This window comes from Coregonus lavaretus, assembly GCF_964263955.1.
Source record: "Coregonus lavaretus genome assembly, contig: HAP1_SCAFFOLD_623, whole genome shotgun sequence".
Classification (NCBI taxonomy): Eukaryota; Metazoa; Chordata; class Actinopteri; order Salmoniformes; family Salmonidae; genus Coregonus; species Coregonus lavaretus.
In genome coordinates, this window is record NW_028157212.1 from 26,465 (window position 1) to 52,215 (window position 25,751).

A 25,751-nucleotide genomic window follows, 5' to 3' on the forward strand; every position below is an offset into this window, starting at 1 on the left:
TACCATCATAATTGTGTTTGGAGTGTGTTATAGTTATTTTTTTAAGGGGGTAGATCAGCTTTAAAATTGCAGATAGATTGTGGGCTCTATCAATGAAATTGTCTGCATCATTTCCAATCCCCCATATATATATATTTTTTTCCTTCTTTATTATTTCCCCCTTAACCCTGCCACCCCTCCCCTAATTGGAGTAAACTAATTGACGACAATACTTAGGCTTCTACTTCCAGTTTATACATACTATATACATTTTACAGACACAGTACATTTTACATTAGTTATCTTTTTTTTTGTTTTTATTTGTTATTTATTTTTAGTCCCACCCTTGTGTGAGAGTTCATAATGAAGTTGTGTTAGTCTGTCTGTGGGTAAGTTAATATCAACATCCGTGTGTGTGTGTGTGTGTGTGTGTGTGTGTGTGTGTGTGTGCGTGCGTGGGCACCTTAAATGGAGAGGACCGCCTCGGGGTAATGGCTGGAGTGGAATAGTGGAATGGTATCAAAAAACATCAAAGACATGGTTTCCATGGTTTCCAGGTGTTTGATGCCATTTCGTTTCACTCCGTTCCAGACATTATTATGAGACGTCCTCCCCCTCACCAGCCTCCACTGGTGTGTGTTTGTGCGTGCCTGTGAGTGTTTGTGTGTTCGTGGCAATAAGAGTAGAACACAAGGCAGGCATTCCTTGGTCTTTTTAAAGCTGTGGTGGCCACTGGGCAGAAACCACATTGAATGTAGAATATGAAGAGGCTGTGTGGTTCAGTATATAAACAGCCGCCCCCACCAAGTCATCTTATTCAGTCTCTGGACAGACTCTCTTCAGTCAGCTCAACTCCTCACTCCATCTTCAGGTCAAATGTGAATGTGTGGAGAAATACGCTCACAGGCATCATGTCTTTTCACAGTAATCACAATAGCACACAGTAAATATAGAGTGTGCAAAGCTGTCATCAAGGCAAAAGGGTGGCTATTTGAAGAATCTCAAATATAAAATATATTTTGAATTGTTTAAGACTTTTTGGGTTACTACATGATTCCATATGTGTTATTTCATAGTTGTGATGTCTTCACTATTATTATACAATGTAGAAAATAGTAAAAATAAAGAAAAACCCTGGAATGAGTAGGTGGGTCCAAACTTTTGACTGGTACTGTATATTACTGTACAGGACATATAGTTACCACTTTATCTCTATTTCTCTTTCTATGTCTCTCACTCTCAAACAACCAAACTTACACCCACGCATTGAGGACATGGCTGTTGTAAGCCAATCTAATTTGGTTGAATACAGAATACTGTACAGTGACATTTAAAATCACACTATGCATTTCATACATCTGACATAGCACATTTTGGGCACATTTGAGACACGGTAAATACAGTACATAGATACAACAAACACAAACATTTAAAACAATCATTTCGGCACTAGCAGTTAGATGTAAACTAATAATATAAATTAATTAAGGAATACATTCTGATGATTTATTGATTCATGCTCAATTTCAATATTTATACAATACCAACATTTGTCATAACTCACAAAATTAGACAAGTAGGGTGTATTGTTCACTGTCCTGTATGCTTGATAACTAACGGTATTTTGATAACTGCAAATTAAAAACATATTGATAACTGCTGTAGGCTATAGTCTGTATCAAGCTCTTTGTCTGATGTTTGACATCTTGTCACAAAAATTCCTATCAACCATTGTTGATTAACAACACAGTATTCACTTCTAAATATCTTTATAAAACAGGTGGGTCTAATCCTGAATGCTGGTTGGTTACAACCGCATTCCAGACGGTGTCTACTCCACAAGTTACCCCTGGCTATGACGTTAAAATGCCTTTTTACTCAGCCCAGCCAGGCAATTTATAAACTTGATCTCCACTATAAAAAGCATCTAGACATTAGCTCACATTTCTTTTAGACTAACATTTAGCTTTCAACAGCAGAGATTTGTATAAACCTTGCTGTCTGTCTCTCTGACATTTGCAACATTGTTTCAATATTCAAATTCGATCTCCAGCTGTCCCATAGTAATGAACGTGTCGGGAGTCGGGAGGAGACAGACAGGCAGGCAGCGTTTCTCAGCCAGTCGAAATCATGAATGAGCTGGCATACTTTTTATGGATATATACAAAGAAATGTCAATTGAAAAAAGGTAGTTAGTTTGCAGTCTTTCCAGCTTCAGCTTGAAGTGATTGTGTTAGCTGTGTTGTTGGCTAGCTCCTCTGAACAACAGTGTCCTGACAAGTGAGCACATTTTCTATGCCAAGCGAAATCAAGCTCATTGTTATGGATGTATCCAAATACAGTGCCTTTCAAAAGTATTCATCCCTCTTGGTGTTTTTCCTATTTTGTTGCATTACAACCTGTAATTTAAATGGATTTTTATTTGGATTTCATGTAATGGACATACACAAAATAGTCCAAATTGGTGAAGTGAAATGAAAAAAATTACTTGTTTCAGAAAATTCGAAAAAATAAATAACGGAAAAGTGGTGCGTGCATATGTATTCACCCCCTTTGCTATGAAGCCCCTAAATAAGATCTGGTGCAACCAATTACCTTCAGAAGTCACAAAATTAGTTAAATAAAGTCCACCTGTGTGCAATATAAGTGTCACATGATCTCAGTATTTATACACCTGTTCTGAAAGGCCCCAGAGTCTGCAACACCACTAAGCAAGGGGCACCACCAAGCAAGCGGCACCATGAAGACCAAGGAGCTCTCCAAACAGGTCAGGGACAAAGTTGTAGAGAAGTACAGATCAGGGTTGGGTTATAAAAAAAATATCAGAAACTTTGAAAATCCCACGGAGCACCATTAAATCTATTATTAAAAAATGGAAAGAATATGACACCACAACAAACCTGCCAAGAGAGGGTCGCCCACCAAAACTCCCGGACCAGGCAAGGAGGGCATTAATCAGAGAGCCAACAAAGAGACCAAAGATAACCCTGAAGGAGATGCAAAGATCCACAGCAGAGATTGGAGTATCTGTCCATAGGACCACTTTAAGCCGTACACTCCACAGAGCTTGGCTTTACGGAAGAGTGGCCAGAAAAAAGCCATTGCTTAAATAAAAAAATAAGCAAACATGTTTGGTGTTCACCAAAAGGCATGTGGGAGACTCCCCAAACATATGGAAGAAGGTACTCTGGTCCGATGAGACTAAAATTGAGCTTTTTGGCCATCAAGGAAAATGCTATGTCTGGCGCAAACCCAACACCTCTCATCACCCCGAGAACACCATCATGTTTTTCATCGGCAGGGATTGGGAAACTGGTCAGAATTGAAGGAATGATGGATGGCGCTAAGTACAGGGAAATTCTTGAGGGAAACCTGTTTCAGTCTTCCGGAGATTTGAGACTGGGACGGAGGTTCACCCTAAGCATACTGCTAAAGCAACACTCGAGTGGTTTAAGGGGAAACATTTAAATGTCTTGGAATGTTCTGGTCAAAGCCCAGACCTCAATCCAATTGAGAATCTGTGGTATGACTTAAAGATTGCTGTACACCAGCGGAACCCATCCAACTTGAAGGAGCTGGAGCAGTTTTGCCTTGAAGAATGGGCAAAAATCCCAGTGGCTAGATGTTCCAAGCTTATAGAGACATACCCCAAGAGACTTGCAGCTGTAATTGCTGCAAAAGGTGGCTCTACAAAGTATTGACTTTGGGGGGGTGAATAGTTATGCACGCTCAAGTTTTCTGTTTTTTTGTTTGTTTCACACACAAAAATATTTTGCATCTTCAAAGTGCTAGGCATGTTGTGTAAATCAAATGATACAAACCACAAAAAAAACAATTTTAATTCCAGGTTGTAAGGCAACAAAATAGGAAAAATGCCAAGGGGGGTGAATACTTTTGCAAGCCAGTGTAAATGTCACTAGAAAACAGCTTAAACAAACGCAAATGCAGCTACTTTGCTGTTATTCTGGCTGCACTTTTTGACGTGACTTTAAGTTAGCCTTAGTTGGCTAGCTAGCAAGCAAGGGATAAGAATGTTGCCAGCCAGTATGGCAATGGAACATTTAGAATGAACAACTGTGCTGCATCCATAGATACAGAACAGAAAGACTGAACGACTGGGTTGCGTCTCTGGCAACCGAACCGATAGAACGAACGACCAGCCCGGCTTGGGTAGCAACCCTATATTTGTGTCGGGTCTACAGTGCATTTGGAAAGTATTCAGACCCCTTCCCCTTTTCCACATTTTGTTAAGTTACAGCCTTAATCTAAAATGTATTAAATCGTTTTTTCCCCCTCATCAATCTACAAACAATACCCCATAAAGCGAAAACAGGTTTTTATCATTTTTTTGCATTAAAATAGCTTATTTACACAGGTATTCAGACCCTTTGCTATGAGACTCGAAATCGAGCTCAGGTGCATCCTGTTTCCATTGATCATCCTTGAGATGTGTCTACAACTTGATTGGAGTCCACCTGTGGTAAATTCATTTGATTGGACATGATTTGTAAAGGCACAAAGTTGTTTAAATAAGGTCCCACAGTTGACACTGCATGTCAGAGCTAAAACCAAGCCATAAGTTCGAAGGAATTGTCCGTAGAGCTCCGAGACAGGATTGTGTCGAGGCACAGATCTGGGGAAGGGTACCAAAACATTTCTGCAGCATTGAAGGTCCCCAAGAAAACAGGAAGTTTTGGAACCACCAAGTTTGGAACCACCAAGACTCTTCCTAGAGCTGGCCGCCCGGCCAAACTGAGCAATCGGGGGAGAAGGGCCTTGGTCAGGAGGGTGACCAAGAACCCGATGGTCACTCTGACAGAGCTCTAGAGTTCCTCTGTGGAGATGGGAAAACTTCCAGAAGGACAACCATCTCTGCAGCACTCCACCAATCAGGCCTTTATGGTAGAGTGGCCAGATGGAAGTCACTCCTCAGTAAAAGGCACATGACAGCCCGCTTGGAGTTTGCCAAAAGGCACCTAAAGGACTCTCAGACCATGAGAAACAAGATTCTCTGGTCTGATGAAACCAAGATTGAACTCTTTGGCCTGAATGCCAAGGGTCATGTCTGGAGGAAACCTGGCACCATCCCTACGGTGAAGCACGGTGGTGGCATGATCATATTGTGGGGATATTTTTCAGCGGCAGGGACTGGGAGACTAGTCAGGATCGAGGGAAGGATGAATGGAGCAAAGTACAAATAGATCCTTGATGAAAACCCGATCTAACATCTCTGGAGAAACCTGAAAAATCTGTGCAGCGACGTTCCCCATCCATCCTGACAGAGCTTGAGAGGTTCTGCAGAGAAGAATGGGAGAAGCTCCCCAAATACAGGTGTGCCAAGCTTGTAGCATCATACCCAATAAGACTTGAGGTTGTAATTGCTACCAAAGGTGGTATTAAAGGTTAAGTAAAGGGTCTGAATACTTATGTAAATGTGATATTTCATTTATTAATACATTTTTTCAAAAATGTCTAAAAACCTGTTTTTGTATTGTCATTGTGGGGTATTGTGTGTAGATTGATGAGGGGGGGGTACATTTAATCAATTTTAGAATAAGGCTGTAATGTAACAAAATGTGGAAAAAGTCAAGGGGTCTGAATACTTTCCGAATGCACTGTATATCTTGTGGAAGGAGGAAATAGTATGAATAAGTTTATAAAAATAATGTTTTTAATGAAAATGTGTGTTATGAGTTTCTAGGATATCAAGTAATCAAGGATATAAGATTATAAGATAAGAATTATATTATAAGAATATAAGAATATACTTAGACCCTTTTGATGGGGATATTATATCATATTAGATATTTAATATGGTAACATGGTTAGTTATAACAGAAGGACAGAGCTTCGCCTCTACCATCTCCCTAACTCCAGAACAAAGATCCACTCTCTCTATATATACACTCTGTTACAAGTCTCTCCACGAACATCTGGTAAACCTCCATGGGCACTCCAATTATTTTATGTTATCACTCTTTACCCCAAGTCAGTATACCCCGTCCATCAATCATGCCATCATAAACATCAGTAATCTCCTTTGACATAACAGAATGTAGACTCCGTGGCACCAAGCCACTTATCTAGTAACTCTAACCTGGTCCCCACGATACTATGACATGACATCATTACAATATGTCAATCATTATTTTAATATGTCGGTAACCCGTTGTATAAAAGCGATAATGCCCTCGGAGCTGGTGTTTGGAGGATATGTTGGCACGGTTTGCCGGCACTCGACTTGGTCTCAGGCCTAACAACACCCGTGCCAATATATCCTCCAAACACGTGGATACAAATACTATGATGTATTGTACTAGCTCGTTGCTGCCCGAGATGTTGAAACTGTGGTTTCATCATACCTTACCTGTCCCCTGTAGCTCAGCTGGTAGAGCATGGCGCTTGCAACGCCAGGGTTGTGGGTTCGTTTCCCACGGGGAGGGCCAGTATGAAAAAAATGTATGCACTCACTAACTGTAAGTCGCTCTGGATAAGAGCGTCTGCTAAATGACTAAAAATTTACCTAAAGGAAAGATGTTGAAACTGTGGGTTTATCATACCTTATCTAAAGGAACTGTACATACAGTTTGGGTTAACTGGCTACATTCCCTGAGTCAGGTGCAGTACAGAAGACAAGTCATGAAACATTGGATATTGCATTTATTAACTTTTTTTTATACAAATTCACAAAATAATAATTAGGAAATTAAGCTGAATATCACATCACTAGTACAGTGAGGAGAGGAGAGACAGTCAAACAAATATATTCTCTAAAAACTCTCAGAGCTGAACAATGTTCTGAAGTGTTGTTCAAACTCCTTTCAAACCAATCAGAGCCTTTGCCATCGGCGTGTACCGTCCATAACCAGCCAATCTGGTTTTCAGTATTCCGAATCCTTGTGATAGATGCCTCCAATCAAAAGTCTGTTCTCTTTGTTGTTATGGAAGCTTTTACCTTGTTCAGTATCCTGGACTGTTTTCAGAGGGAAAGGTTTGCAGCAAAAGTTTCATGGACCGTTTCACTGCAGGGTGACCATAATGCCCAGCCAATCAGGAATGGCGACAGGGGTCCCAGATGTTCAACTGTCACTCTGTTGTCCAGAGTGACACCGCATTGGATTGTGTTACCACGGAAACACCCATATCTACTCCCTTGAAATCAGAGGGTACTTTGATTTTCTAAATGTTTTGTTTTTTGACCAAACACGTCACAAACACAGACAATTTCAATTTCTTCTCGGAACAGAATTGACAGTGATATAAAATATAAAAATATACATACTGCTTACAAAATAAAGTAAACCTGAAAAAATAACAATTTCCAAAAGTTTGTTTGGAAAAAATTATGCAGAAAACAAATCAATTTACAACAATCCCAGGTTATCAGCGAAAACCTTCCAACAGAGAAAAATAACCAAGGGGTCTAGCCGCTAAACTCCCTCCCTCTCTCTGTGAAATGAATCCTCCCAACAGGAATTAGAACTGTACAGGAGAAACCATTCTATCCCAAAACGGGAGTGGACTTCGTGTGAAATAAAATCCATTTAGTAACACATTCATACCTCTCCACTTTCAACTTTAGCGTTTCTTATTAAATTAACATGTTCAATAAATACACAAGGAAAAATATATATCGGTGTGTACAATACAACGGTACGCTGATTCAAACGGTGTGCTGTGTCCCCCGTGCTTCCAAGGCTTTCTGTCATGATGACGGCCTCTGTCACAACCACAGTCACACTGGTGATGGGATCCACAAAGTGCAGTGACTGATTGGACCCAGAGTCCCAAATGATCTGACCACCAGCCAATAGGGACACTGACATGGCAGTAGTCCCAGATAATATGAAAAGAATGCACTTTGATTACTCGCAACCGCCTGTGAACAAAAGTCTTGAGTCTCTCGGATTAGCGTTGGACATTTGGGCCTGGAATTTGCATCTCTTAGCGTGGCGTCTGTCAGTTGGAAGGAAAAGTCACAACAAATTTGTGTTCTTGAGCTATTCTCAACCCTTCAGTGGGTCATGTCGGTTTCGCCAGCCCTCGCTTTCTCCTCCTCCGTTGGCGAGGTCACTTCCTGCTCCTCTGTTGTCATTTCCTGGACGTTGCCTTGCGTTTCGGAGTGCGCCGCATGCCCCTCCCGCTCCTCTCTGTGAGCCTCTCCTCCCTGGTCCATGGCGGTCTCTGGTAAGGGGGCCTTCTCCTGAGTAGCGGTGCACTGCTCCATGTCGCGGATCTCCATGTCAAACGGGGCGGCGGCTGCGATGGCGGGGGGAGACTTGCACCCCACACATGCCTGAGAGAGAGAGAGAGGTGTAGAGGAGGGTTAGCTGACGGCCAAAACATTTCCAGTATGATCACTTATGGATGAAACAGGTCATATGGCTGTAGGTCTATGTTAAAATGATCACATAAAACAAACCAAATAAAAAGTTACGTTTGAGGGGACATGGTTGTTGTGGGGGGGTGCATACCGAGATGTTGATGGCGCGGGGAAGGCGACCGGTGCATATCCAGGGGTGGACCTGGCTCAGTTCTCTCTTCTGGTCCTCACTGAAGCGGGGCTGGTGTTTGTGCATGGCCCTCAGGGCCTCGCGGTCCTGCCGCAGAACCGTCTCCCTGTCCTTGGTGGGCAGCTGGTAGGTCATCATCACCTTGCGGTCAGTGTTGGCCATGAGGAGCCAGATGGGGTCCTGCAGGACACACCTGATGAACTGCTCTTCTCCGTCTCCCCCTGTTCTGCTGCCACCTGCTGGCTGCCTGCGGGAGTGCTCGTTCTCTGACGAGTCGATGCTGCCGAAGTACTTGCTGGTGTGGCTACTCCGACTGCGACCTGGGGGGGGGGGAGACGATTGGAAGAGGTTGTTAGGGGTCAAGATCTTAACCAGCTGGAGTTGTCAGTGTGAACACTTTATGTTTGAGTGACAGCTAGAAGATTTGACATTTCAAAAGGTTCTAGGTGATATTAGAACGCCATTTGAATGTCACCGTGTTCTACTCTATCTACCATGTCAGGCTGTATTGAGGGGATACTCACTAGTTCCACTGCCTGAGGAGCTGCAGCCGTTGGACCCAGTGCCCAAGGACCCAGATCCGGATCCAGAAGACCCTAACCCAGAGCCAGAGGACCCGGAGCCTGAGGCAGCTGAGCCGGTGCGTGAGCGGGAGTCCTCCTGCAGGAGCAGGTCCAGTAGGCCACTGGAGGTGGACTCAGCATCCTGGTTGGAATTGGCCTGAAGAGAGGAAGGAGAGAGAGATTAGTCTTAAGTAATCCAATTTGTAAGTCGCTCTGGATAAGAGCGTCTGCTAAATGATGTAAATGTAAAATGTAACACCTTAGCAAAACGTATCGAGTTCAAACTATAATGAACACAATGTACATTTAGAGACATCTTTTCAACTCACGTTCTCCTTGGAGTTATCTGCCGATCTCCCCCGAGTCCCTTGTGCGGGAGGCGTGGCCTGTTGCGCGGCAGCAGCCAGCGCCGTGGCGACCTCCAACCGGTTGCTGGGCGACTCCTCCACCAGCTGCAGCAGGTTGAGCGGGGAGGAGCAGCGAGAGTGGAAGAGGGGCGACTCTGCACCCTCACGGTCGGCCGGTACTTGACTACATGACTGGGGGGTGCTGGGGCTAGAGACTGGCCGTTGGGCCTGGATGGGCACAGCGGTTTGCATGAGTGAGAGCATTGAGGGCATCGTAGGCATGGGGCATGGCGTGGCGTTGGTACCGGGGAAGGGGAAACCCGCGCTGGGGTTGAAGAATTGCTGTGGGCCGGGGGTAACCATGCTGGCTCCCGGCTGGGGCATGGGGCATCCCATCGTGTTCATGGCTGTGGCCATCTGGGGCATGTTGGGGTTGAGCTGTGGGAACATGTAGTTGGGCAGCACCAGGGTCATCATAGGAGGTACCATCTGGTTCTGCATGGGCTGGGAGAGAGGAGGGTAGATGGGGTAGAGGGGAAGCGTGCCCGGGAGGTAGGGCACGGAAGGCAGGCTGGCCTGGGATCCCACGGAGGCGGGCCAGGAGGAGGAGGTGGTGGTGGGAGGCCCCAGGGGCATCATTGGGAGGGTGTAGGTGGAGTTCCTGGGGCCGACGTTGGGGCCCCTGAGGAGTCCGGTCAGGCCCAGAGCCAGAGGGCCCCTCTGTTCTGAGGACTCCTGCTGCTTCAGCCTCTTGGCTCCACGGCGGCCACTGCTTCCTCCAGCTGCAGGGTAGTCAGGAGAACAATGCACTCCTGAGAGAGAGAGAAAGATGCATAAGTTATAAAGGAACAGGAACAGTATAGTATGGAGTTCAGTGCAGTTGGATAGGTGGCCCGAGTTAAAAAACCTAGTTGTTGAAAAGAGTGTTGTTGACAAAATGCATTTTTACCTCTGGCGCGGGTGTTGCCGGTGGGGAGCGGGCAGCGCAGGGCCGAGGCTGGCTCGAACACCCTCAGCTGGCTCAGGTCACTGAAGCGACAGAGGAAGGCCTGCTCCTCCTGCTGCGTGTGGGCAGAGAGCAGCTCCTTGGTCAGGCCAACTCCTCTCCGGCTGGGTGGAGAGGTCGTTTTGGGCGGGGGAGGGGCGATGATGGCGGTGGGAGGAGACTTGGTCGTGGGAGTGGCTGGCGTAGGAGTGGGAGGAGCACCTTCCATGACAACGTCTGTGCAGGAGACAGAGAGAGAATGAGGAGACGTTAAGAGACAGTTTCAGAAACACAGGCTGGACTCTGTGGCTTGAGAGACAGAAGGAGACAGAAGAGACACAAAAGAGCTAAAAACAAGCAATGAAGCGAGAGATAGATGGAAAACAATTACCACAAAAAGACAAGACAGAGCAACGACAAGCAACTACGAGTTACTATCAAGTAACTGCGAGAGATTCCACGGACAGACACTGGTGGCAGATAGTTGACAGACTCCAGTGACAGAACACTAGTTTAATAGGAGTCCAGGCAAGAAGACAAGCGTGGCCGCCATGTTGTCTAGCCCACCTGACTCGGGGGGCTTCTTGTCTCCCACGTGGACGATGGTACTGCTGAAGCTGCACTGAGAGTTGACTGAGGCTACGCTCTCCGCCTTGTGGCTGCGCAAGGCCAGGGGGGGTACCCCCGCTGAGTCCCCAACCAAGGTGACTGTAGTCGCTGGACCACCTGCAGCGCCATGCACACGCAGCAACAAGCACCCAACACACACACACACACACACACAGACCAACGTACAGACCTAGGTGAGTCAATCCTACGGATTGCTCTCATGGTAAACCCCGCCCCCCCCTCCCCAGTTTATTTCAAGCGTGTCACAACAAGCAGGCCTTTATAGAACAGACGGAAGTTCTCTTTAAGAGTCCCCTCGCTCTCGACACACTCTTTCACACTCTCTCGCACTCGTGTGTCCTGTTTCTCCTGTGGTGTGTGGACTGCAGAGACCAGTGGTCTAGTCAAAGTCTAATATAGAGACACGTGGTATACAGACTAGTGTGACCTGGAACACAGAGTCTATCTAACAGGGGCTGTAGTGTGACCTGGAACACAGAGTCTATCTAACAGGGGCTGTAGTGTGACCTGGAACACAGAGTCTATCTAACAGGGGCTGTAGTGTAACCTGGAACACAGAGTCTATCTAACAGGGGCTGTAGTGTGACCTGGAACACAGAGTCTATCTAACAGGGGCTGTAGTGTGACCTGGAACACAGAGTCTATCTAACAGGGGCTGTAGTGTGACCTGGAACACAGAGTCTATCTAACAGGGGCTGTAGTGTGACCTGGAACACAGAGTCTATCTAACAGGGGCTGTAGTGTAACCTGGAACACAGAGTCTATCTAACAGGGGCTGTAGTGTAACCTGGAACACAGAGTCTATCTAACAGGGGCTGTAGTGTGACCTGGAACACAGAGTCTATCTAACAGGGGCTGTAGTGTAACCTGGAACACAGAGTCTATCTAACAGGGGCTGTAGTGTGACCTGGAACACAGAGTCTATCTAACAGGGGCTGTAGTGTGACCTGGAACACAGAGTCTATCTAACAGGGGCTGTAGTGTAGCCTGGAACACAGAGTCTATCTAACAGGGGCTGTAGTGTAACCTGGAACACAGAGTCTATCTAACAGGGGCTGTAGTGTGACCTGGAACACAGAGTCTATCTAACAGGGGCTGTAGTGTGACCTGGAACACAGAGTCTATCTAACAGGGGCTGTAGTGTGACCTGGAACACAGAGTCTATCTAACAGGGGCTGTAGTGTGACCTGGAACACAGAGTCTATCTAACAGGGGCTGTAGTGTGACCTGGAACACAGAGTCTATCTAACAGGGGCTGTAGTGTAGCCTGGAACACAGAGTCTATCTAACAGGGGCTGTAGTGTGACCTGGAACACAGAGTCTATCTAACAGGGGCTGTAGTGTGACCTGGAACACAGAGTCTATCTAACAGGGGCTGTAGTGTGACCTGGAACACAGAGTCTATCTAACAGGGGCTGTAGTGTGAATGTACCTTTTGCGTTCCCAGCGGTTTCCTGCTGCTGTATGTCTTCGTCCGATGTGGACGGGCCAGAGGACGAGCCAAACTTCCTCTTAACCGTGTTGGGAACGTTACAGCCGTCCAAGTACCTGGGAGGGGAAGAGGAAGTGACAGCGTAAGTCAATTTGGTTCAGTTTATGAAGTGCACTTGATTTCAATTTAGGATTCAGCCCATAAATTGAATCATTATTAATCACTTCACTATTCGCAATAAAATACCATAATTATTCACAATAAAATCACTACTAATACCATAATTATTCACACTAAAATCACTATTAATACCATCATTATTCATAATAAAATCACTATTAATACCATCATTATTCACAATAAAATCACTATTAATACCATCATTATGCACACCAGTAAATACCTTATGATGCTGTCCAGACTGTTGATCTGTTGGTAGCTGTAGTCACCGGGGGTCTCCTTCACCAGCTGCTGGGTGTTGGGCACCGGGGTTTTGGGTGGGCACACCACCTCCGGGATCAGACTCTTGATGGGGTCCACTTCTCCAATGGCTCGTAGCGTGGTTACGGCGTGTCGCCGGGGCGGGGCTCGGTTGCGAGAGTCGATGAAGACCTGCTGCCCGCTGGTCTTGACCATGTGCACGTTCTTGCAGATCTGCTGGAACGTCATCTTGGGGAACGAGAGGACAACGATGGTCAGACGTCAGTGGGGTGAATATACGGGGCGGCAGGTAGCCTAGCGGTTAAGAGCGTTGTGCCAGTAACCAAAAGGTCGCTGGTTTGAATCCCCGAGCCAAATAGGTGAAAAATCTGTTGATGTGCCCTTGAGCAAGGCACTTAACTAATTGCGCCTGTAAGTCGCTCTGGATAAGAGTCTGCTAAATGACTAACGTAAAATATGAAGACCTGTGTGTGCGTGTAGGTTTTTGGTGCGTCTCTGTGTGTCTCCATTCCACTCACCGGTTTGTGCAGGGCGACCACGGCTGCTTCCATGGCCTCCATGGCGTTGGTGGACTTGCTGTCGGACGCGGCGCTGCGGTACCGCTGCTCATGGGAGTGGGATCCATTTGAGCCCAGGCTGCTGTAACCCTGCGACCCACCGCTGTGCACCGGCTGCACCAGGAGACGGTGGATCTGCTCGCTCAGCTGCACGACCTCCGGGGCCACGGGCCGGCCCTCGCACCCCCGCAGAGGGGTGAACACGTCCTCGTTCAGGGGGCTGGTTCGAACTTTGTGGCGCCCCACGATGAAGGCCACCTTCCTGCTCCAGGGGTTGATGAAGGAGGACCAGCTGGTGTCGATGGTCACGTACTCCCCGCTGCGGGCACACATCCTCAGCGGAGAGCTGTCGAAGGGCTGGCCCGCAGACTGGAGGACTGGAAGATGGAGAGAAAAGGGGTTAGAATGCAAGAACACTGCAAGCTTTACAGAAAGAGAGAGAGTGAGAGAGACAGAGACGACAGGATTCAGTAAACCAGACAGAATGAGACTAAAATAGTAAAAAGAGTCAAATAAGATTGAAAGATGTGGAGAAAGACAGAATAAAAGATGTGTGTACTTACTCTTCCTGTGTATGGCCACCATGATGGGTCTGTCCTCTGGGTGGAGGTAGAGCAGCACGGGGGTTCCCACCAGGTCCTGGGGGAGGTATCCCAGCAACGGCACAGCCCTTTCATCTACTTCCTGGAAGAGACAGCTGGGAGTATGACTGGTGGAAAAAATCCTCTTGTCCGCAGGGATCCTGGGAGCTTCGTATCCGGAGTGTACCCGCTCAGCGATGAGCAGACAGCAGGGCTGGGGGTCTGACGTGTCAAAGTCCCTCAGGGTTAGCTGGTAGGGGGTCATGCGGAAGGGGTGGTATTTCATCTCACCTCCCTGTGCCCGGTCGGCGCTGATGCGACAGTACATGAACTTCTCCTGGGTGCAGTCTGTCGGTGGGGAGACAGAGCCCATGCAGGTGGCCCAGGGGGGCAGGCGGCAGGGGGCCGTGCTGCTGTAGAAGGTGCTGACGTCTTGGGGAGCCAGCAGCTCAGAGAAGATGGCCCCATGGAGCCTCTCTGGCTTGCAGCGCAGCAGGGACGAGCCCTGGGGGGAGATGTACACCACCTTGCCTGTCAGGAAGGACACCGCCATGGAGAAGGTGTCCTAGAGGGAGGAGTAGAGAGGAGGAGGGAGGAAGAGTGTGAGTCAGGAATGATTGCTTTCGTACTGTGAGATTCGACTGCATTACAGAATGTTACTTTTAAAAAAACAAAGTGAATTTGAATGTGTGTGAAATGCTTAGTCATTGTTTTGAGGATGTTGACGTACTGTGTTTTTTAGGGTGTACTCGGAGGTGATGTTGTCCAGCTCCTCAACGGTGTATGAGGACAGATCCAGGCTGCAGCCGTGGCACTCCTCCACGCTCCACTGGTGGTAGTACTCCTGGTTGGCCCGAACCTGCTTCACACAGTTCAGGGCGTACTTGAGGGCATCCAGGGTGCTGGAGCGACCTTTGCCCTTGCACTCGGCCGGCAGGCGGACCTTGAGCTCCTTCAGGGCTTTCAGCATCTCCTTCTGGGTCTGGACACGGGCCGTCTGGTGCTGCTCATTGCTGCTGCAGCCGGAGGTGGAAGGAGGGTCCTGCTCTGAGCTGGCTGACAGCAGGCTGTAGGCCAGGGAACTGCTAGGGGGAGACGGGCTCTGGGACTGGGAGTTAGAGCTCTTGTTGCTCTCTGTGTTCTCCAGCATCATGCCCGAGTCCTTCTGGCTGGAGGAGCAGTGGGAACTCCTGGACTGATGTCCCCTGGACCCGCTCCCTCCTTCACTCGGGTCCCTCTCCCCGGAGTCGTTCCCGCTGGATAAAGTGTCCCCGTCATCTGAGCTGGGACCCCTCTGGTCCCTTCCGGACGAGCCACCGGAGCCGGATCCACTTGGAGAGGATCCTCGCTCCCGATTGGCCGAGTCCGACGTTCCCGATTGGCTGCCACTGTTGTTGTTGCTCCCGGGGGAGCTCACTCCTGTTCCCGCCTCCTCCTCATTGGTGCTTCCCACTCGCCCCCGAGTGTCATTGCCAGGGGCGGAGTTTGAGTTGTCATAACTCATAATAGGTTAGAAAGAGGCTGGTTAGGCTTGGTTGAGATAAAGCTCTCTCACCAAGTGTAATGTAAGATAATTATAGAAAATTATATTTTCCAGTTGATTAGGTGGGACTAGTGTGACTGTAGTTGTGAATCATGATTGGTTGATTGGTTGATAAAACACTAAGGAGAGAAAACATTGTTTCTCCTGAAAATGTAAAAAAAAATATGAAATATTTGTTTTTGCTGAAACCCTCCTTTAAAGTGCTGAAGGGTGAGGAGATACACCCGCGGATTTGGAACCGAAGGGAGAGATAATATTTTGCTTATGAAACGGAGTAGCCAAACACGACTGTCACAGATGGACTGATAGAGAGACGCTGCTGCTTCTGCTCAAGACAAAACTGACTGGGAAAGAGAAAATAACAAGTCTCTACTTCTCTCTTGGCGTCTCGCCTGCTCTGTGCCGTAACTCTCTGTGCCGTGTTGCCGTTACTCTCTGTGCCGTGTTGCCGTTACTCTCGGTGCCGTGTCGCCGTTACTCTCGGTGCCGTGTCGCCGTTACTCTCGGTGCCGTGTCGCCGTTACTCTCGGTGCCGTGTTGCCGTTACTCTCGGTGCCGTGTTGCCGTTACTCTCGGTGCCGTGTTGCCGTTACTCTCGGTGCCGTGTTGCCGTTACTCTCGGTGCCGTGTTGCCGTTACTCTCGGTGCCGTGTCGCCGTTACTCTCGGTGCCGTGTTGCCGTTACTCTCTGTGCTACAGGCCACCTGGTGAGGGGGTGAAAAACAACAGGTTAGACTTCATTGTGCTCAAGTCTTCTCTTAAGATAGGATTAGTCTGATGTATTGAAGCTGGTCTATGCATTGTGTCAACCTTAGGCTGCTTTGTACCAGTACAATAGTATCTTGCTTTGTCCAAACTGCAGTACAGTGGGCTTTGTGTGAGGTTTGGCCTACAGATACAGTGAGGGGGAAAAAGTATTTGATCCCCTGCTGATTTTGTAAGTTTGCCCACTGACAAAGAAATGATCAGTCTATAATTTTAATGGTAGGTTTATTTGAACAGTGAGAGACAGAATAACAACAACAAAATCCAGAAAAACGCATGTCAAAAATGATTAGCATTTTAATGAGGGAAATAAGTATTTGACCCCCTCTCAATCAGAAAGATTTCTGGCCTCCAGGTGTCTTTTATACAGGTAACGAGTTGAGATTAGGAGCACACTCTTAAAGGGAGTGCTCCTAATCTCAGCTTGTTACCTGTATAAAAAGACACCTGTCCACAGAAGCAATCAATCAATCAGATTCCAAACTCTCCACCATGGCCAAGACCAAAGAGCTCTCCAAGGATGTCAGGGACAAGATTGTAGACCTACACAAGGCTGGAATGGGCTACAAGACCATTGCCAAGCAGCTTGGTGAGAAGGTGACAACAGTTGGTGCGATTATTCGCAAATGGAAAAAACACAAAAGACTGTCAATCTCCCTCGGCCTGGAGCTCCATGCAAGATCTCACCTCGTGGAGTTGCAATGATCATGAACGGTGAGGAATCAGCCCAGAACTACACAGGAGGATCTTGTCAATGATCTCAAGGCAGCTGGGACCATAGTCACCAAGAAAACAATTGGTAACACACTACGCCGTAAAGGACTGAAATCCTGCAGCGCCCGCAAGGTCCCCCTGCTCAAGAAAGCACATATACAGGGCCGTCTGAAGTTTGCCAATGAACATCTGAATGATTCAGAGGAGAACTGGGTGAAAGTGTTGTGGTCAGATGAGACCAAAATCGAGCTCTTTGGTATCAACTCAACTCGCCGTGTTTGGAGGAGGAGGAATGCTGCCTATGACCCCAAGAACACCATCCCCACCGTCAAACATGGAGGTGGAACATTATGCTTTGGGGGTGTTTTTCTGCTAAGGGGACAGGACAACTTCATCCCATCAAAGGGACGATGGACGGGGCCATGTACCATCAAATCTTGGGTGAGAACCTCCTTCCCTCAGCCAGGGCATTGAAAATGGGTCATGGATGGGTATTCCAGCATGACAATGACCCAAAACACACGGCCATGGCAACAAAGGAGTGGCTCAAGAAGAAGCACATTAAGGTCCTGGAGTGGCCTAGCCAGTCTCCAGACCTTAATCGCATAGAAAATCTGAAGGTTCGAGTTGCCAAACGTCAGCCTCGAAACCTTAATGACTTGGAGAAGATCTGCAAAGAGGAGTGGAACAAAATCCCTCCTGAGATGTGTGCAAACCTGGTGGCCAACTACAAGAAACGTCTGACCTCTGTAATTGCCAACAAGGGTTTTGCCACCAAGTACTAAGTCATGTTTTGCAGAGGGGTCAAATACTTATTTCCATCATTATAATGCAAATCAATTTATAACATTTTTGACATGCGTTTTTCTGGATTTTTTTGTTGTTAATCTGTCTCTCACTGTTCAAATAAACCTACCATTAAAAGTATAGACTGATCATGTTTTTGTGTGGGCAAACGTACAAAATCAGCAGGTGATCAAATACTTTTTCCCCCTCACTGTATATATAGTGAGGGGGTCTCCTAGTCAATACTTGCGGTGCCAACTCCATAACCCTTTGATAGTGGCTATAAAAAACAACATACTGAAGCTCCTTTGATGTACCATGGGGTTCCGGAAGCTTCAAGGCCTCAAATGGAGGCCACCTTTTCAGTTGAAATGGAGGCCACCTTTTCAGTTGAAATGGAGGCCACCTTTTCAGTTGAAAGCAAAAGGGAATATCAAATAAACCCATTGCAGACAGCTGACTTGTATCTCTCTCTCTGTGTGTGTGTGTGTGTCTCCACACCTGTCAATACCTTTACTATTAATAGTATACATCATTTTGTTCTTCCTTCTGTCTAGCTCCCCATCTGTCCATCTGTGTGGGTACAACACTACCCCTGAGTCTCTGTCAGCTGGTCTGTCTTTGAGAGCAGCATGCAGTTAAAGCTGGTTCCAAGCTGCCCAGCATGGATGAGTCTGGCTGTGTGTGTGTGTCTGTGTGTGTGTGTGTGTGTCTGTGTGTGTCTGTGTGTGTGTGTGTGTCTGTGTGTGTGTGTGTCTGTGTGTGTGTGTCTGTCTGTCTGTGTGTGTGTCTGCACATGTGAACAGCACCCAACTGTTGGTCCATTTCCCAGACAACCTGTGCAAACCAGGCCTCCCTCCAGCTTGCAATAGAAAGACGCCCATCTGCAGCCCATCTGCTGTCAATATGCACCCCAGTACCGATAAACGAAAAATGGAACAAAATCCCAATTGCTGCCAGCAAACTTGTCATTTCAGCTCTGATTCTCTTGCAGAACAAGTTAAAAAACAAAATTAAGTCTGTTCAATTAAGAACATCACTCTCCCTGGGTTGGCGCCATAAAGATCACCGGTTATTCCTGAATGGTCCTTCGCCGGATCACCGGCAGGCCGGTCCTGTACCCAGGTAATGTTCCTTCTCTAGTCATTCCCCAGAGACATCTCCCCCTAATCCCACAAATATTTAGAACTAGAAGCTCTCTCTCCCACATCCGGTGGCCTGTAATTGGGGTGACGCAGGCAGTGTCGACAGCAGCCAGGTTTTAAATCCAGCAGCGCACCGTCACCGAAGAGCCGTCTTAGTTCTCAGTCTGAGTGAAAGGGCTCAGAAAGAAGCTGATGACTCGGGAAGGATAAGCCTAATTTAGTAAATGCGTGTATTAGTGTGTGATGAGTGACAAGGCCGGATGTGATTACATTTTTTAAAAACAACAACAAGGAAAGAACATCACCTTGGATTACCGGTACATGGTAAAACACATTATCTTATAAAGTGAATGCAAGTAGATTGGATGAATCGACTCATACTAATTTGATAGACAAGACACCATCGATATACACTACAATAGCCATGTTGGACCAAACCCTGTGTCACCATGTTAAACTGTTGGTCTGGGTGGCAGACAGACCTGGTCAGTAGACATACGGATGACACACAACAGCACAACACAGTCACTGCCTCAACTGGGAGATGGATACATTCATGCATACTTCCCAGACTGGGTAACTGTTCTCAGGCTACTGTGGTACATGGATACAGCTGCCATGACCCAGGGCCCCATCCATATCACCTCCCGGGCCCCATCCATATCACCTCCCGGGCCCCATCCATATCACCTCCCGGGCCCCATCCATATCACCTCCCGGGCCCCATCCATATCACCTCCCGGGCCCCATCCATATCACCTCCTGGGCCCCATCCATATCACCTCCCGGGCCCAACCGCTAACGCCTGAAGCAGTCACACCCAGCCAGCCACGCAGTCCCAGTACCCCATTCCTACACTCACCTAGCCTAACCCTAAACCTAACCCCAACCATGATATGACAGAGTCATTATAACTCAGTATTATTAGGATAATATTAACTACGGGCCTAACGGTGCCTGGCTTTTACCCATTTATTGCCGTTAGGGTGTGCTCTATCCAAACTTGGGCTAACTGGATCCTGATTCAAGCTAAAAAAAAAAGCTTTTTCTCTGAATGAAGAAATATTGGCAGGAAATATATTGACTGTTCAAAGCTGTGTAATAATGACAGGAAATCCGACGAGGAGTGCGTCAGAGTGCGAAAGCCAGTGGGGAAACGGGGGGAAATGTTGTGAAAAAGCCGGGATGTACCCAGATGAGTTTCTCAACATGGCATTGTGCCACCCTAATACAACAATATTGCAGCATTGTGTACATAAATACAACTTCTCAATATAAGTGGCAACTTCCTGCTTACAGATGACGCCAACTACACAGTTCAATACACATGCTTTGTTCAAATAATTGTCCCTCCCTCCAGCCCCAGTTTTACAGTTGTAGACTCACAAAAGCGTTTACAACTGTGGTCTATTCCTGTTATGTAACAAACGATTAAGAGCTGAAGTTCAAGTGCATCCAGCGGTCGACGAAATCAACCTTTTTTGGGGGTTATTTTACCCCTCATTTTTTATAAACAGCAGTAAAATAGCCGAGAATTCTTGTAAAGAATCTAAAAAAGGCAAGAACAATAACATTATGTCCCATATTGAGAAATGCATGCATTACAGAGCATCAATGTAACTACAATACATCTAGAAATGGCTAATAAATTAAATTCCTACCACAATGTGCAGATGGGGTTGCAGAGGCATGTGGCTGGCGCATGTCGATGAATCAGAAACATGTGTACAATTATCCTCTACTAATGTTGCTAAGAGGTAGCAGAGAAGATGGCATATGGCTCAAACTACTCAAAACGATTAAAGTTATGCGTGATCATATGTGCATTAAATATGAAATCATTCACAGTCATAGGTTTGAGGCGGGCGGGTCCGTTGGTTTCTCTATGCGCGCCTGTAAATTCTGTCCCTTGCATATAACTCCCGGAGTCTACTGGGATTTTATTGGCCCGTCAGCGCTCCCTTCTGTTGCTCTGTGTGAACACATGATGCACGTGTACTCTGCTGTGCTTTACCCGAGCCTTGCAGGCTGCTCATTGGACAAGAGCGCCCAGCCAATGACAGAGAACTCAGTACTGTGCATGTTTCTCACAGTGGCCGCACCACTCTGATGAAATACCAAATGGGCCTGCTAAGAGTCTGTTTTTTTTCTAAATAGCGATTTAAAAAAATGTATTTCCCACAGTAGTGATAAACATATTTATTAAGAAAAAAAATACATTAACTATGCCTTCTTCAAAATAATGACATCCTGATATAAAAATTGTCACGATATGACGACAGGTTACCTACCCCTCCCTCACACCTTAGGAGACTAACCTCATCAACTCAACTGATGCAGCCCAAGTCGGACCCATATTTAGTAGGCCAATGTATAGGATTTTGAATGACCCAGTACCGACGAGTAACTAAATCGATTTATTTCAGCAGGGGAAAGTAATTTTGTGTGCCATCACACTGTAATTACAGGAGCCATTTATATATCATCATGATATTATTATTATTAGGCCTAAGGCTCAAGTGTTGTGGTTTTAATAGACTTGCGCATTAAAACCACGAGTCGTCATAGACTACACTAAATAATGGATTAAAAAACAGCCACCAAAAGAGAAGAACTGGAGACATGATTGTACATTTCCAATCATTCAATCAATACATTCCAAGTAACAGTAGTTGTCAGAGCTGACCGAGACGTAGGCTCATCAGCACTGACGCCACATATAAATGCAATGTGCCCAAGCAAACCATTCAATGACCACAATGGCCATCAGAGAGAGCCATGCTCAATAGAAAACTGTAAATGACCCAAATGTTCAAGCTCATGAGAAACTGTCAAATCCATTTCCCAAGCAGCTTTCTTCTCAAAACCTAGCATATTAGACCGATTGGCCGACTTTTTCCACACAAGCCTTTAGCCTGCATCAAAACGCTTTTACTTGAGGGCCGCTGTCAAGAGCCACAGTGAAGTTGTTCGTTTCCTTAGAAACTGCCACTTACAGTGTGACCTGACAACATAATTGGTGTGGACTTACTTGACTATTGCGATAAGACGTGATCTGTAAAAAAGGCGACTGCAAAGTGGCATTACAGTTGTGAAACAGTTGATTGAGCTGGTAATGACACCCATAACACTGGAGAAACTGTGAATGTAACAAGTACAGAAACGTAATGTTACAATCTATAAAAGTTATTTCCTCAACCTTCTACGCCAGTCACTCACTGATATGCAACCTACCTACTAAACTTCCAATGAAATCTCCCAGCATGCTTTGTTAGCCAGGTGGCACTGGCTCCTCTAACACACAGACTGTCCCGCCAGTGACTTGTTGATGCCATGCAAGAAACAACCACGGGGCATAATGCGATAATGGATGTCACCAACAGGTTCCAGAAGTCTCTCCGGTTTCGTGTAAAATATTAAAGCGAGAAAATAGGTACACGTGAACAGACCATTGTTGTTTACGCCCAATGAACCACACACACCTCTCTGAGGTAAACCAAACGTATTCCTCTAGGATAACGTGCTGTTTCTTAGAAGAGGCCACCAACAGTGACCCGTCTAGAAAACACATCCAAGCTCTAACGCAACCCTACAGCCCAGCGCCATCGACACGGGCCTTTTCACTGTCTCGCCTGGAGAGGTGCGTGGCCTTTACCCAGCAACGCTGCTGTAGCCGTTTGCTAACGAGGACACCTGCTTCCAAAGGATTACGTTGTTTTCTCAGACAGATACCATTAGGCTGAGTCCGAGTCACAGTGGTGTACGAGTCCTTGGCTCTCCCCGTCCCCCCTCTAGTGATCGTGACCTGTGTCTATCCTAATCCGTTGGTTTTGGGTGTCCTCTTATTTCGGCCAGGTCAGGACAGTAAGTTTCGGTTAGGCTAACTGTGGTTTATTTTGAAAGTGCTGAGTGTTATCTGTTCCGTTGTGTCTTCATGGCCACTATCAATAAGACACAGTCCCCCTCTATTCTGCATATGTTCTCCCACCTACTCGTCTCCCTCTCCCCTTTGTAAAAGCCTGATGGCTGGCATGTTCAGCAAAGCTGGTCATTCTAAAGTTATTAGGTGACCATTGCTGCCATGCACAAGGCAAGTGCACATCCATCATTTTAGAAACATTAGGCCAGACAGGATTTCTTCAAATATGGGAGATGATTCCAGAGAGGTGGGGGGGGGGGGGGGGGCAATAGGGTTCGACTTAAAAATATGCGACAATTATAGATACAATGTATTCGTTTTCAACAACAAGCGACATTTGGGAGTTCGTGAACATTTCATCAGGGTTAGACCAGCGGAAAAGTAATAGTATATCGTTCATTTGAACCACGTCCAGAGATCTACCTAAATCATATTACAATTACATTGTTGTTACCATGAAACAGAACTGTTGGAACAAATGTTTTTTTTTTTTTTAGGATAGAGGGGGGACTAGCTACAGGACACTCTTGCAAGTGAAAATGTAATGTGTTTGAAATACAGTAACACGATAAAGTTAACGTTACAACAAAGTTATAATACGTCACATTTTCAACACTTAAGAGTAAACTTCGCACATGCGCATAGACCCTATCCCCATGCATAATTAGTTAGAACGTTGTTATTCTTTTGGGTCAATCAAAGTCACAGTCAACGAGCCAAAAGCAGCAAGTCTTCATTGCTCAGTGGATGTATTTGAGCCCGCGTGGTCATGTTAGCTGCCGGGTGATCTTTAGATACATTTTGATTAGATTATTTAGTTAGTTTTTGTCATATGCTTTGTGAACAGCTGGTGTTGACTAACAGTTGAATGCGTTTACCAGCCCTTCTCAACAATGCAGACAGAAAAAATACAATAATAATAAAATAACACGAGCAATAAATACACAATATGCGACTACCTATAAATAAATATATGGCAAGGTATCAATTATCAACAAAAACTGTAAACAAACCGGAAAAATTCAATATTTGAAATAGTATTTTGTGTCAAGGGTCTACATAGCTAGTTGGTATTGGCTGACGTTTCATTCAAACGCTACTCCCAAAGCGCGAGCACTGTTAATGTATACAAATAAAAATAAACCTTACCTTTAATTTATATTTTGTCCTTTCAAAAGTGTAATGTCCTTTTTAATAAGTAATATCTTAATTCAAACGGTATGGACCATAGAGATGCTTGACTTCACTCCCCTGCTCCGTTTCGGTTCTATTGTATGGCACACATTTCGCTTCACCCAAGTCAGTCTACACGCATAGGTACACGTGCCCTGTATCGGTTCCATGGTAATTTTTATTGAACAAACTCATTGGCTCCCAGTTAGCAACAACCCCGCCCAGTTACGCCCAGGAATGTTTTCATTGGTCGAGGAGAGCGGCGCTTGCTGCACGGGACTCTGCTGCTCTCCACTCTCACGTTGCATGGTGCCTGCTCTCGGAAACTCAAAAACAGACTTGTAGATAGGCGCAGTGCCCTCACTGCTCTTCTATGGACCAAACTGTCTCAAATATCGGCGCACACATAACATCTTAAAACAACGAAAACACAACTGTTATTAATTCTGTTGAATGCAATCCTGAAAAAATAGAATTGACTGAAAAAGCGTCGTATAATGAGTAGTAAACGGGTACGTTAAAAACAGTGGCATTGTAATTTGTTTACCTCTCAATTGTTTTGCTCCACGTGCGCCACTATACAATTATTTGCAGCTGCTGGAAGGCTTTCCATGCACAAGGCAACGTGCCTCTGCAAGACGAGCATGGTGACGTTGAATGTTGTCCCAACCCACCTCGAAAATCACGCGGCTGGCTGGGTGGTTGAGAGAGACCTGGTATTTCTGGTAAACAGTCCTCAAAACTAGGGCAGTGCGAAAGGAACAAGGACATGTGACCGTGAATTAGAGCTAGAATTCTGCAGAATAGCCCCCATGTCCTGATCAGGGCACTGATATGAGGTCATCAAATAATTTTCAATTATTTTGTAGACTATAGACTATTACTAGATCTTTGCCCATATGTTCTAGACAGACAAGTCACATATAGGCTAGTGGCCTATCCTCAAAAAGGTATATATATATAAAAACAAATACCCCTACCTGAGTTAGAACAAAACACAACCATGTTTTTCACATCTCTAATGTCTCCCATTTATGAAATGGATGGTTGTGAAAACATATTTTACTGCAAAAGTGGTTAGATTGATAGATATTGTAGCGACCCGCACAGACAGCTGTGTGTTATGTGTTAGGCTAGTAGATGGTTGTGTTGTACCTACCAGTACCCAGTGTTCGCGGGGTCCGACATGTCAATCAACCTGCTATCTGCCAATCACGGGAATGCCTGGAATGTTCTGATGCCGGGCATCCTGGCGGTTGGCGGAGTGGCGTGGAGGGGGGTTGGGCAGAGGGATGGAGCATTGGAAGTTAAGATCAGGTTTAGCCTTTGTTCTCTCTCTTTTTACGTCTGGGCTTCACAAGAGAAGGTCACGATTGGCTTGTGGGTTATCTTTCATTTATTTGGCGTGGGCTACGGCCAAACAGTAGCCTGTGTAAAGTTGGTTTAATAAACCGTCCATTCGTAAACTCAATCCTCTGTCTGGACAGTTGTTCTTTTATGATCTAGTCAGATCATCACAATATTATGACACACCCCCTAAACTCAAACAGTGTAGAATAATTCCTGGCTGAGGGGGATGGGCCACATAGGCTCATGTAAGCCAATATTACAAGCTCCGATATTGCTAAAATGTGGAATAAAAATAGTTAGTTGTCTGCCCTACGTACACAAACAAACA

At 46.1% G+C, this 25,751-nt stretch overlaps 1 protein-coding gene across 3 annotated transcripts; it reads right to left on the bottom strand.

The window, feature by feature from the left end:
* Positions 1-6,621: 6,621 nt before the first annotated feature.
* On the bottom strand, positions 6,622-24,700 carry LOC311125680 (period circadian protein homolog 1-like). 3 transcript variants are annotated; one of them, XM_084199708.1, is made up of 12 exons: positions 24,621-24,700; positions 24,050-24,486; positions 14,759-16,275; positions 14,011-14,593; positions 13,409-13,824; positions 12,853-13,118; positions 12,450-12,565; positions 10,352-10,624; positions 9,385-10,214; positions 9,017-9,212; positions 8,454-8,812; positions 6,622-8,275 (listed from the first exon to the last, which is right to left on the bottom strand). In XM_084199708.1, exons 3-12 carry the CDS (start codon positions 15,530-15,532, stop codon positions 7,994-7,996), a joined length of 4,095 nt encoding a protein of 1,364 aa, XP_084055834.1. In that variant the 5' UTR covers positions 15,533-16,275; positions 24,050-24,486; positions 24,621-24,700; the 3' UTR covers positions 6,622-7,993. The 3 variants fall into 3 exon arrangements, with proteins under 3 accessions (XP_084055834.1, XP_084055836.1, XP_084055835.1); XM_084199710.1 differs by lacking the exon at positions 24,050-24,486 and having other exon boundaries at positions 24,621-24,692; XM_084199709.1 differs by lacking the exons at positions 24,050-24,486; positions 24,621-24,700 and adding an exon at positions 20,643-21,298.
* Between the last annotated feature and the right edge of the window lie 1,051 nt (positions 24,701-25,751).